Source organism: Thalassophryne amazonica, chromosome 6, assembly GCF_902500255.1.
Source record: "Thalassophryne amazonica chromosome 6, fThaAma1.1, whole genome shotgun sequence".
Classification (NCBI taxonomy): Eukaryota; Metazoa; Chordata; class Actinopteri; order Batrachoidiformes; family Batrachoididae; genus Thalassophryne; species Thalassophryne amazonica.
The window spans coordinates 96,637,275-96,649,523 of record NC_047108.1 but is presented as its reverse complement, the minus strand read 5'-3'; the positions used below and the strand labels follow the sequence as shown (position 1 = coordinate 96,649,523).

General features: G+C 38.5%; 1 protein-coding gene across 1 annotated transcript in view; it reads left to right on the top strand.

The window, feature by feature from the left end:
* uhrf1bp1 (UHRF1 binding protein 1) overlaps positions 1 to 12,249 on the top strand; it is a 31,638-nt gene that overhangs the window by 8,014 nt on the left and 11,375 nt on the right. The window contains exons 3-11 of the mRNA XM_034172884.1: positions 461 to 499; positions 1,624 to 1,715; positions 1,888 to 2,077; positions 3,962 to 4,102; positions 4,265 to 4,435; positions 5,329 to 5,509; positions 5,657 to 5,743; positions 7,277 to 7,429; positions 11,578 to 11,711. Of these exons, the coding sequence (XP_034028775.1) occupies positions 461 to 499; positions 1,624 to 1,715; positions 1,888 to 2,077; positions 3,962 to 4,102; positions 4,265 to 4,435; positions 5,329 to 5,509; positions 5,657 to 5,743; positions 7,277 to 7,429; positions 11,578 to 11,711 (1,188 nt within the window). The remainder of the gene's footprint in view (positions 1 to 460; positions 500 to 1,623; positions 1,716 to 1,887; positions 2,078 to 3,961; positions 4,103 to 4,264; positions 4,436 to 5,328; positions 5,510 to 5,656; positions 5,744 to 7,276; positions 7,430 to 11,577; positions 11,712 to 12,249) is intronic.

Sequence of the window (12,249 nt, the reverse complement as noted above, 5' to 3'; positions counted from 1 at the left end):
ACCCTTTATAATCTTGTAGAAGGTTCCTGGTACAAAACCCACCCCTGCCACATTTCTCCATGTAATGTGGAGTTGCATCAGAAAGGGCATCCAACATAAAAACCTGTGCCAATTCAACATGCAGATCCACCTCAAATCTGGTGTAATGACTCCAAATGCAAACAAGGGTGCAGCCAAAGGGACTTACTTTTAGATATTTAACATTTTTGAAATTGTATTCAATAATGTTGTGTTTAATCATGATTGTATTGTCCTCTTTTATTCTGTACTTTGCAAAGATAACTTATTATTAATTAGCAGGAGTAGCAGCAGGATCCCTCCAAATGTCAGCACTGTAGTCATTATTGTAACTAGTGTTTCATTTTATGTAGCTTCAGAGGTGTGCTTTCTACACTGTGAACGACAGTGTTAAATACTGTTATAATCAGTTCCTGTTGACGTCACTCTCTGGTCTTTTCAGATACAATGGACAAAGTTGAAAACAAGCCCCATCTGCTTGGTATGACTCTTGTTTTTCCTGTAAACCTTTGTAACCTTTCTTATTTTTCCACCTTAAAGGTGCATGTTTTCATTTTTTTTTTCCTTCATCAGCTTAACGTAATTCAAGAATTTAACTTAATCGTTTGTGTGTTTTTAATATAGTAAAATCTAAAGATAGACATTTTTTTTTCTGTTTTACATTATTGATGTTACTTGCTACACCTTCTACAGCTTTTATGACATATAGTAGTTTTAATGTTTATCCTGTGTTTGTCTGTTTTTTGTCAGTTCTTTCAGTCAGTTTCAGACAGTTGATAGGTTCCACTTGTACTCATTTGCACTTCCACTCATTGTGCCCTCTGTTTTTGTTCTGGTATTGTCTAAGAAAAGATGTAATGGAATTTAAGCCCCAGTCAAAATATGAATGATCAAGAAAACATTTGAAGAACCAATTCTATACATTCGTATTAAATTTTGTCTGACAAAAGTAATTTTCCCATCCGTAAAATGTGTAACATGTCAGCCAAGTCCATCTGAAAGGTTTATGTTCAAAACTTTGAGCAAATATCAGGGGATTTTTTTTTTTTTTTTTGCCCTTTTGTCCTCTGCATGTCATTTACTTTTCCCACTGTTGTCCGACTGTTCATTCTGGCATTTTGATTTGTCAAAACTCCAGCAAACGGAGAACGGACTGACAGTAAATGCAGCTCAATGCCTTGAAGAAATAGACAGCTCTTTCTCTCTCTCTCTCTCTCTCTCTCTCTCTCTCTCTCTCTCTCTCTCGTGCTCTTTCTCTCAGTGAGGAGATGCAGTGGAGTTGTTTGAGTGAGGAAACATAAGTTCATGCTTCCACATCGCCAAACTGCTCAAATGCAGCATATTTGACTGTAAACCGGGAAAATTTTTCTGCTCAATGCAGAACCACGTGATAGTGACGTCATCTGTCCATTAGCACCTCAACTCCACGGGAGACCGACATATTTGGCAATGGACAAAATATTTAAATACGTAACTAATCCGTTTGCTCTGTCCGTCATAGTGTGACTGGGCCTTTATTAGTATCTAATCTGTTGGTAAATGTTATGTGTTTTTATTTGCACCTGCCAAATTCCAAAGTATTGCTTGTTTATTTATTTTTTGCAGTTGTTGGATAAGGTTGAGGTGGAGATGAGGACATGTGAGGAGCCACGTCCACCTAACGGCCCCTCTCCTATAGCTATAACAGCCGGCCAGAGGTAAGCGTGAGTGTACTTGCAATTTGACAGAGTGTAATAGATTAGATAAACTTTATCTGAGCCCAAAAGAGGAATTAAAGACTCACAGCAGTATGAAAAGCACAGTGGAGACTGGAGACCAGTAGGACATATCTTTTAAATAAGACCACATGTATTATGGTTGTGTTTGCAGTGAGTATGGCTTTGCTGAGAAAGTGGTGGAGGGCATGTCTGTTAGGATCAACTCCATTACCATCAAAGTACAGGCTCGGGCCTTCCACGCATCTTTTGAGCTCTGGCAGCTCCAAGGCAACAGCCTCAACCCAAAATGGCAACACAGTGACCTCCGCTACACCCGAATCACAGATCCAAAGAGAGGAGAGGTACTGTTTGCAAGACTTTTAACCCCCCACCTCACTCAGCCATAACACTGTTCCAGATGTTGTACAGTATATAAAACCTGGCAGCAGCTGCACATTGAGATGAATGGATTCAGAATGACATTTTGCTATCTACTAAAATGGAAATGTATCATTAGTCTTATCCTTTGTTGTAAAGTAAATGAATGAGTAAGACTATTGACCTCACCAAAAAAGTTTAAATAATTTCCTGTGACAGCATGATTGTGCATCTCCTTTTCATTTTAGTCATAGATGGCTGGTTTGATGTGCAGTGAGGAAAATAAGTATTTGAACACCCTGCGATTTTGCACATTCTCCCACTTAGAAATCATGGATGGGTCTGAAATTTTCATCTTAGGTGCATGTCCACTGTGAGAGACATAATCTAAAAAAAAAAAAAAAAAAAAAAAAACGGAAATCACAATGTATGATTTTTTTTTTTATTATTTGTATGTTACTGCTGCAAATAAGTATTTGAACACCTACCAACCAACAAGAATTCTGGCTCACACAGACCTGTTAATTTTTCTTTAAAAAGCCCTCTTATTCTGCACTCTTTATCTGTATTAATTGCACCTGTTTGAACTTGTTACCTGTATAAAAGACACCTGTTCACACACTCAATCAAATACACTCCAACCTGTCCACCATAGCCAAGACCAAAGAGCTGTCTAAGGACACCAGGGACAAAACTGTAGACCTGCACAAGGCTGGGATGGACTACAGGACAACAGGCAAGCAGCTTGGTAGAAGACGACAACTGTTATGATTATTTATTAGAAAGTGAAAGAAACACAAGATGACTGTCAGTCTCCCTCGGTCTGGGATTCCATGCAAGATCTCACTTTGTGGGGTAAGGATGATTCTGAGAAAGCTCAGAACTACACAGGAGGACCTGGTCAATGACCTGAAGAGAGCTGGGACCACAGTCACAAAGATTACATTAGTAACACATGATGCTGTCATGGTTTAAAATCCTGCAGGGCAGCAAGGTCCCCCTGCTCAAGCCAGCACATGTCCAGGCCTGTTTGAAGTTCACCAGTGGCCATCTGGATGATCCAGAGGAGGCATGGGAGAAGGTCATGTGGTCAAATGAGACCAGAATAGAGCTTTTTGGAATCAACTCCACTTACCATGTTTAGAGGATGAGAACAACCCCAAGAAAACCATCCCAACCGTGAAGCATGGGGGTGAAAACATCATACTCTGGGGGTGCTCTTCTGCAAAGGAGACAGGACGACTGCACCGTATTGAAGGGAGGATGGATGGGGTCATGTATTGCGAGATTATGGCAAACAACCTCCTTCCCTCAGTAAGAGCATTGAAAATGGGTCATGGCTGGGTCTTCCAGCATGACAATGACCCCAAACACACAGCCAGGGCAACTAAGGAGAGGCTCCGTAAGAAGCACTTCAAGGTCCTGGAGTGGCCTGGCCAGTCTCCAGACCTGAACTCAATAAAAAAAATCTTTGGAGGGACCTGAAACTCCAAACCTGAAAGATCTAGAGAAGATTTGTATGGAGGAGTGGACCAAAATCCCTGCTGCAGTCTGTGCAAACCTTGTGGAAAAACTACAGGAAACGTTTGACCTCTGTAATTGCAAACAAAGGCTACTGTACCAAATATTAACATTGATTTTCACAGGTGCTCAAATACTTATTTGCAGCAGTAACATACAAATAAATTATTAAAAAAATACATTGTGATTTCCGGATTTTTTTTTTTTTTTAGATTATGTCTCTCACAGTGGACATGCACCTAAGATGAAAATTTCAGACCCCTCCATGATTTCTAAGTGGGAGAACTTGCAAAATCGCAGGGTGTTCAAATACTTATTTTCCTCACTGTACTTAATCTCTCACTCAGGTGTTGACATTTAAAGAAATTAACTGGCAGAGTCTACGGATCGAGGCTGACGCTATGGAGAGTGAAGACCAGGATCTCGGCAGCACCCCGTTACGTCTCATCACCAATCAGGGACGCATTCGCATTGCACTTAAACGCAGAGTAAGACTGTGTTTTTACCATTTATTATGTTGCCTTTAACATAAAATGTGGATCCACACCTGTTAATCCCTAAGAACCAGCTAAAAACAAAAGAAAAACATTAACTCATGTCACTCAGACATGATTTGTTCTAAACCATTGATTGTGCAAAAATCCTTCCAGATCAAAGACTGTAATGTGCTAGCTTCCAAGCTGTTTTTCATTCTGGATGACCTTTTATGGGTGCTGACGGATTCTCAGCTTAAAGCCATCATCCATTATGCCAAGTCTCTAAGCGAAGCCATGGAGAAGTCTGGCCAGCAGAGGAAGAGCATGACTGCTGAATCGCTACAGGTCAATCCTCATTGCTCGTTATGCATGTTTTATAGTGAACTCTCATTGGAAATGAGAATATTATTTATTTCATTCAGTTCAAGTTATTTATGGCACCAAATCATAAGTCATTTCAAGGTGCTGTACATGAGCAAAGTTTAAACTTTACACTCCCCAGGAGCAAGCACATTGGTGACAGTGGTAAGGAAAGACTCCCTCAGGTACTTTTTGATTATAGGAAGAAACTTCAAGCAGACCGGACCCAGAGGGTTGAGCATCTGGTTAGGTCATACTCACAAATAAAACAAAAGCACAATAAAGAAACCTCTAAACATACAGTGATGGAAATAGTGCAGGAAGCCAAACAGTCATATATGGTCTTTGAGTTTTATCTTTCAAGGTCACCCAAGGTCAAAGGACATATTAATAAATTCATTGATTAATTAATTGTAACCATTGGTATATCTTTAACCAATTCCTTGGACTAAGCATTCCAAATATCCCCCATAAATAAACATGGGCTCATTTGACCTTGGCCTTTAACCGGTTTTTCATCTGAATCATATCTCTTTGTCCTTGTCCAACGCTCTCTTAGTTCACCAAGTTTGGTCCAAATCGGATCAAAGTTCTTTCTTCCACACCAAAACCCGTAAACAATACATCTGCATATGTTACAGCACACAGTTACGTAAACCCTTATTTGTATGCAGCACTATACAAATATTCACTACATTTATATGACAACACTTAAGAAAATTTCAGCCCCTTTAGTTAATCTAAGAGCCTATTTTGAATTAAAATCTTACATAAGGGTAAGCTTGTTTCTGGACTTTTGTCCTGTATGTGCAAACCCTCTTTTCTGCATATGATTTAGATTTTATTTCATTCTATTTCTTATTTCTTTGTATCTTTAGACAGCTCCCACATCGCCTGGCCTTCACAGCCTTTGGACAGAGCCCCCACCTGCTCCAACTGGATCCCCCAGCAACCTGAGTCAGTACTTTGACATCTTGGATGTGAAGGAGTCTTCATATCACACTTTTATATCCCGCTTGGACTTGCACATATGCACAGACTCCTCTTCAGTGGATGAAGGTTTTTTTTTTTTGTTTTTTTTTAAGAAGTTTAGATTTTGGGCACATTGTATGAAAAATGGTGACTTGTTAGGTATTTCCAGGGTAATAAACAAAGCTGATTTTTTTTATTTTATTTTTTTTAAATGCCTGTCGTAATGTTTCCTAGATGAAACTCAACCTCCAGGTTTGCAGGGGGCCATGCAACTTACCTTCAAGAAGCTGGGTTTTGATTTTTATCCCATACACAGACCTGGTGAGTATGATGACTGCTGTTTAAACCCCGGTCACACGACACTAATGAAGGACACCGAAGCCAAAATGAAACAAGAACTCTGGACTTATGTTGACTTACAGAGGCATCGTTTAACCGTCGTCCAGCTTCGTTCCTACAGCTGGCGCTTCGTCAGAATTTTCATACTGTTAAAAAATGTGAATGAATCCCAACGACAACCTCAATTCATCCAGATTTCATTTTGCTTTCTGTTTTGACGGTTGCTCAACGGTTGCGTATTTTCCGTAACGCCAAAGTTGGACGACAGTCAAACGTTCCGTTGACACCTCCAAAGTCCAACGTCTTGTATGTAACATCCTTGTATCACTGATTACTCATCCATACTTGGGACGAAAAGCAACATTGTCATACAGAAACAATAGCGGCAAGAAAATTTTATCAACTACTGTAACTATTTATGCACGCTCCAGCCGTTTGTGGCTGGCCTGCGTGTCCACACACGTTGTTGTCAAGACAACCAGATCCCACACCTAGAGGTGCTATGGACATGAGGACAAGGCTGGCTGCACTCTGTCTCATACCCACTGTCAGTCACGTCATCAGGAATGTTTCATTTTGATTTAGTTAAAAGCGTCAAGGTCGACATTTGCTTTGTTTTTCTTTAGTTAGTTTAGGTTTTGTTTCGTTCCTTTTTGTGGTCTTGATTCATAGGCTTTTCGGTGTAGTGTGGCTCATTCGTCCACCTTTTCTCGACGATTTGTGACTTTTTTTTTTTATCCTTTGTTCAGCTATCACTGTGTGACCAGGCCCTTACCCTGAGGCTATGTGCTGTTTGTACTGAATACAGTGCATTCATTCCTAACTCAGTCTTAGGAGGATTATTGTTCAAGCAAGTTGGTGGCTTTGGAGAGTGGCTGAGTATTATAGATGCCAGGAGTTTCTGCTTTGCAAAATACGAGGAATACAGTATTTTACTGTTTTTCAAAATTAATATAAGCAGGGTACAAACTTTTATAAAACCGTACAATTGTATTTATTTATTTATTTATTTTTTTGCAAAAAATAAAAAAAATATTGTCTGTTCAAAGTATTCAGATGTGTTTAGATGTGTGTAAGAATTAAGTCAAAATAAATCTAGGTTTGCATCTGCCGTGTAATTTGCAAGCAAAGTCAGGAAACTGTAGCATTAAAAGCACTGTATGTAGCATTAAAAGCACTGTATGTATTAAGAGCTTTTACCTGCATTGCTGAAAGCAGAGTATGTCTTGGAATTACTTGACTCTGAGTGTGCATCAATCTGTGTGTGTGTCTGTGGCTGATGTGTGCACAGTATCTTGAGAAATACTTCAAATATCAGAGTGAAACTTCTACGCTAGCTTACCTCACTAAGACCTTGAACAAATTCAAACTTTAGCGCATTGCAATTCTAATTGTGGTTCTCACACTTTGTTTGATTGGGTCATAGGTTGGTTTCGATTTTCTTCTGAAGAAAAGAGTTTTAGTTTTTGAGTGATTGCTAAAGCTTTCCTGCATTTTGGTGCTACTCTGATGCAGCTGATGGGTGTCGACATTGGGAGCACTACAGTGGAGCCATGGAGGCTCAGGCCCAGTGGGCAGGGAAACTGCTACAGGAATACCTGAGAAGAGCAGAAGCTTCAGATTTCCCAGGGCTACATACTGAAGACTCCCCTCCAATGACAGATCAAGGTATTCATGCAAAACTGTCATTCACCTTTGGTTTTGCCAGTAACACACTGATGCTATGCACAGAAAGTTTGTTTCATGTGGAATGCTAATCCGAGAGTGTGTTGAATGTTAACTCTTCTCTCAGCCACTCACATTGCTTGTGTCATAGCTTTTTGATAGCTGTGCCAGTAACTGTGGGATATGATGAAATTATGTAATCTTCACAAACAGAGCGGTCTCACTGGTTTAGTGACAGGAAACGAACAGTGCAAGAAATAATATGCAACCAAAGACAGATTTTAATTTTTGCCTTTTGAGTTTGTGTTTGTACTGAAATCTGAATCATCTCCATGATTGACATCATTCATGTCAATTTTGCCAGGTTTATTTGGAAGCAACATATTGCTGTATGACTGTTATAGAGTACAGTGAAAACAATCAACATTGAAATGCATTTAATAGGAAAATCATGGAAAGACATTGACACATCATTAAAATTCTTAAGCTGATATTAAGATGTGATCTACGTGATTTGTGCAGATGTGTATTTGATTGCATGGTCTATTTTGAACATGTAAAAACAAACTATATACATGAGAAAATGATAGCGAAATGACACAATAGAAATAAAATGCTAAATTAACAAATATTTCAGATTCCATGTTCGAAGAGTAGTAGGAAGGCTTCTCCCGTTTTTGCTCAAGAATGGATCTGTATGTTGATTAGGGCTGCTGCTAACAATTATTTTCACAATTGATAAATCAACCAGTTATTTTTTTTTGATTAGTTGTTAGGTCCATAAAGTATATATAAAAAAAATTAGTTTAAAATGTTACCCAAAGCCTTCAGATGTCACCTTCAAATGTCTGGTTTTGTCCACAGCAAAATACTTTTTTTTTTAACTAATTCATCAACTTTAAATACTTTTTTTAACTAATTCATCAACTTTAAAATATATTGCAGCCATAATACAAATATTGTATGCTTTATCCCCAGACCTACAACCTAACTGCACACTTCTCTCTTCTCTGTGTGGATGTTTCAGAGCTCAGTTAAATCCTGTCATGTATACATACAAATAACAATGCTCTACATGTCCTCTGAGATATGTTTTCTTATGATCGGCCTGAATATTCAACAGTGACTATTTTACACATCTGTCCCAACTTGCAGGCATGGTGAAGGAAGAGAGAAAAAGAAGACTGCTACCACAAAATTCAAAATTTTTAGTCATTTTCATACACTGTAAGATTATTCGGTCTACATTTGACAACGTGAATTAACCGATGAAAAGGACAGACATCAAGATGCGATACTCTGTACATAATTGAAATTTATATGAAGCATTGCAAGTGCTGTTCAAGACTCCCAGTATCATCCAAATTCTTTATTATATAGATACAGATTATTTATTTATGTAACCAGTACAATGAAAGGTAAGTTGCAATCCTTTCAGTGCAAATACAACCCCTGGCAAAAATTATGGAATCACCGCCCTCGGAGGATGTTCATTCAGTTGTTTAATTTTGTAGAAAAAAGCAGATCACAGACATGACACAAAACTAAAGTCATTTCAAATGGCAACTTTCTGGCTTTAAGAAACACTATAAGAAATCAGGAAAAATAATTGTGGCAGTCAGTAACGGTTACTTTTTTAGACCAAGCAGAGGGGAAAAAAAATATGGACTCACTCAATTCTGAGGAAAAAATTATGGAATCACCCTGTAAATTTTCATCTGCATCAGATCAGATCTGCTCGTTAGTCTGCATCTAAAAAGGAGTGATCACACCTTGGAGAGCTGTTGGACTGACATGAATCATGGCTCCAACACGAGAGATGTCAATTGAAACAAAGGAGAGGATTATCAAACTCTTAAGAGGGTAAATCATCACGCAATGTTGCAAAAGATGTTGGTTGTTCACAGTCAGCTGTGTCTAAACTCTGGACCAAATACAAACATGGGAAGGTTGTTAAAGGCAAACATACTGGTAGACCAAGGAAGACATCAAAGCGTCAAGATAGAAAACTTAAAGCAATATGTCTCAAAAATAAAAAATGCACAACAAAACAAATGAGGAACGAATGGGAGGAAACTGGAGTCAACGTCTGTGACCGAACTGTAAGAAACCGCCTAAAGGAAATGGGATTTACATACAGAAAAGCTAAACGAAAGCCATCATTAACACCTAAACAGAAAAAAACAAGGTTACAATGGGCTAAGGAAAAGCAATTGTGGACTGTGGATGACTGGATGAAAGTCATATTCAGTGATGAATCTTGAATCTGCATTGGGCAAGGTAATGATGCTAGAACTTTTTGTTTGGTGCTGTTCCAATGACATTTATAAAGATGAATGCCTGAAGAGAACATGTAAATTTCCACAGTCATTGATATGGGGCTGCATGTCAGGTAAAGGCACTGGGGAGATGGCTGTCATTACATCATCAATAAATGCACAAGTTTATGTTGATATTTTGGACATTTTTCTTATCCCATCAATTGAAAGGATGTTTGGGGATGATAAAATCATTTTTCAAGATGATAATGCATCTTGCCATAGAGCAAAAACTGTGAAAACATTCTTTGCAAAAAGACACATAGGGTCAATGTCATGGCCTGCAAATAGTCCGGATCTTAATCCAACTGAAAATCTTTGGAAGTTGAAGAAAATGGTCCATGACAAGGCTCCAACCTGCAAAGCTGATCTGGCAACAGCAATCAGAGAAAGTTGGAGCCAGATTAATGAAGAGTACTGTTTGTCACTCATTAAGTCCATGCCTCAGAGACTGCAAGCTGTTATAAAAGCCAGAGGTGGTGCAACAAAATACTAGTGATGTGTTGGAGCGTTCTTTTGTTTTTCATGATTCCAGAATTTTTTCCTCAGAATTGAGTGATTCCATATTTTTTTCCCTCTGCTTGGTCTAAAAACGTAACCGTTACTGATTGCCACAATTTTTTTTTTCCTGATTTCTTATAGTGTTTCTTAAAGCCAGAAAGTTGCCATTTGAAATGACTTTAGTTTTGTGTCATGTCTGTGATCTGCTTTTTTTTTCTACAAAATTAAACAACTGAATGAACATCCTCGGAGGCCGGTGATTCCATAATTTTTGCCAGGGGTTGTATAAACCTGTGTAAACCACACGCAGACTTGAAAGGTCTGGAAAAGAAAAGAAATCAAATTTAACCGAATGAAAGAGGTATGTCCAGAGCGCAAATTAAAAAAGAAAAAAATTATAAGAACATGTAGTAAAAAAAGATTGCATATATACAAAAAAGAAAGGTATGCACCAAACTGGATATTTCAGTAGCAGTCGATACTGCACATAAACAAATATTCCGCTCATTTCAAGTGTGGCATGTGACATGGCTATTTGGTTCCAGTGGCATTCATAGTTCTAAGAGTAGTTGGGTAGAAACTGTTTTTCAGTCTATTTGTACTTGCTTTAATGGCCCTGTACAGCCTGCCTGATGGCATTGGCTCAGACAGAGAGTGGACAGGGTGGGATGAGTCCTATAGGATGGTGTTGGCTCTCCTGAGACAGTAAGAGCCATAAAGGTCCCCCAGTGTGGGTAGAGGGCACCCAACTGCTGTTATTAGCACTTTCTCACTATAATATTTTCCTTTTAGATTTTTAGTTCATTAAAGGACTGTGCACTCTCTCTCCCGTGACACACACACACATCATTAATGCTGGTAAGTGTTTTGACTCAGTTAAAGAGGTGACACGTCTGAGACCTGTGGTACCAGAATGAGATTCAACCCAGTCCTGACAAGTTTGCTATTTATGCACGATCTGGCACAAGTCAGAATGTGGAGATACTGTAACATGGTCATTACACAGCTTCCAGTTTAGTGTTTACCTCAAAGCTTTTTTTAGGTGCTCATAAGTTAAACTTAAAATGAAATGTTAGATGTTAGGAAACATCATGCAAAACGTGATGCTTTCATCCATCGTGTAACAGTACTTTCAAATAGCCATCTGAATGACATGGTGTAGGGTTCAGTGAGCAGTCTGTTCCAATCATATATATATATATATATATATATATATATATATATTCCTAAACAGTGTAATCATAATCATCTACCCAGAGAACAGAGTTGCTCAAAGGGAGGATTTATTTTTCGCTTTTTGTAAAATGGTTTCTCTCATATGCACTTGTTTAGCTGTACAGTGGAGCCCCTCTCACAGAGATCAGGCATCTGGCAGAAGCTCTACCACAGCTCCCTCAGGGTCATCACTGACGAGGCTGCGGTCAAGCTGCGTGGTCGTCAGGATCCATGACGTAGATATTTACCAGGCAAGTTTTTATCATCAAATAATTAGATTTACCTTCACAAACAGAAACCATGCCCTTTAATATGTGGACCAAGGATGTATTTTCTGCAGGGAAGCAGTCAGACAGTACTTCAGATAAGGCTTAGAAATGTCAATCAGTTTAAGCAGTTGTGACAAATATCATATTGTTGTAGTTGGTTAAATATTATAGCAAGATGTATAGAGGTTTAAAAAAACTGGTTGTATTAACAGAGAAATGCGAAACTCAGCTACCTCTACTCTTTTTTTACTGTAATACCTGCATTTTGCATAGGTCAAACTGCTTGCATGTTTAAGTAATGCAATACTGCAAAAGCCTATCTATGCTTTGGTTAAAAAAAAAAACACTTAACACTCCATATAGGTGTAGGTGAGTCACTGTGCAACAGTCTCTTTTTGGTTCAGTCTTTGTTAAAAATTGAGTGCCAACAGGCAGATGGACTGGTGTTTCTTAAATGCACTGTATAACTTAACTCTTTATTATTATTATGACATATAAAGAAGTTAAGGCTTAGCTTAAT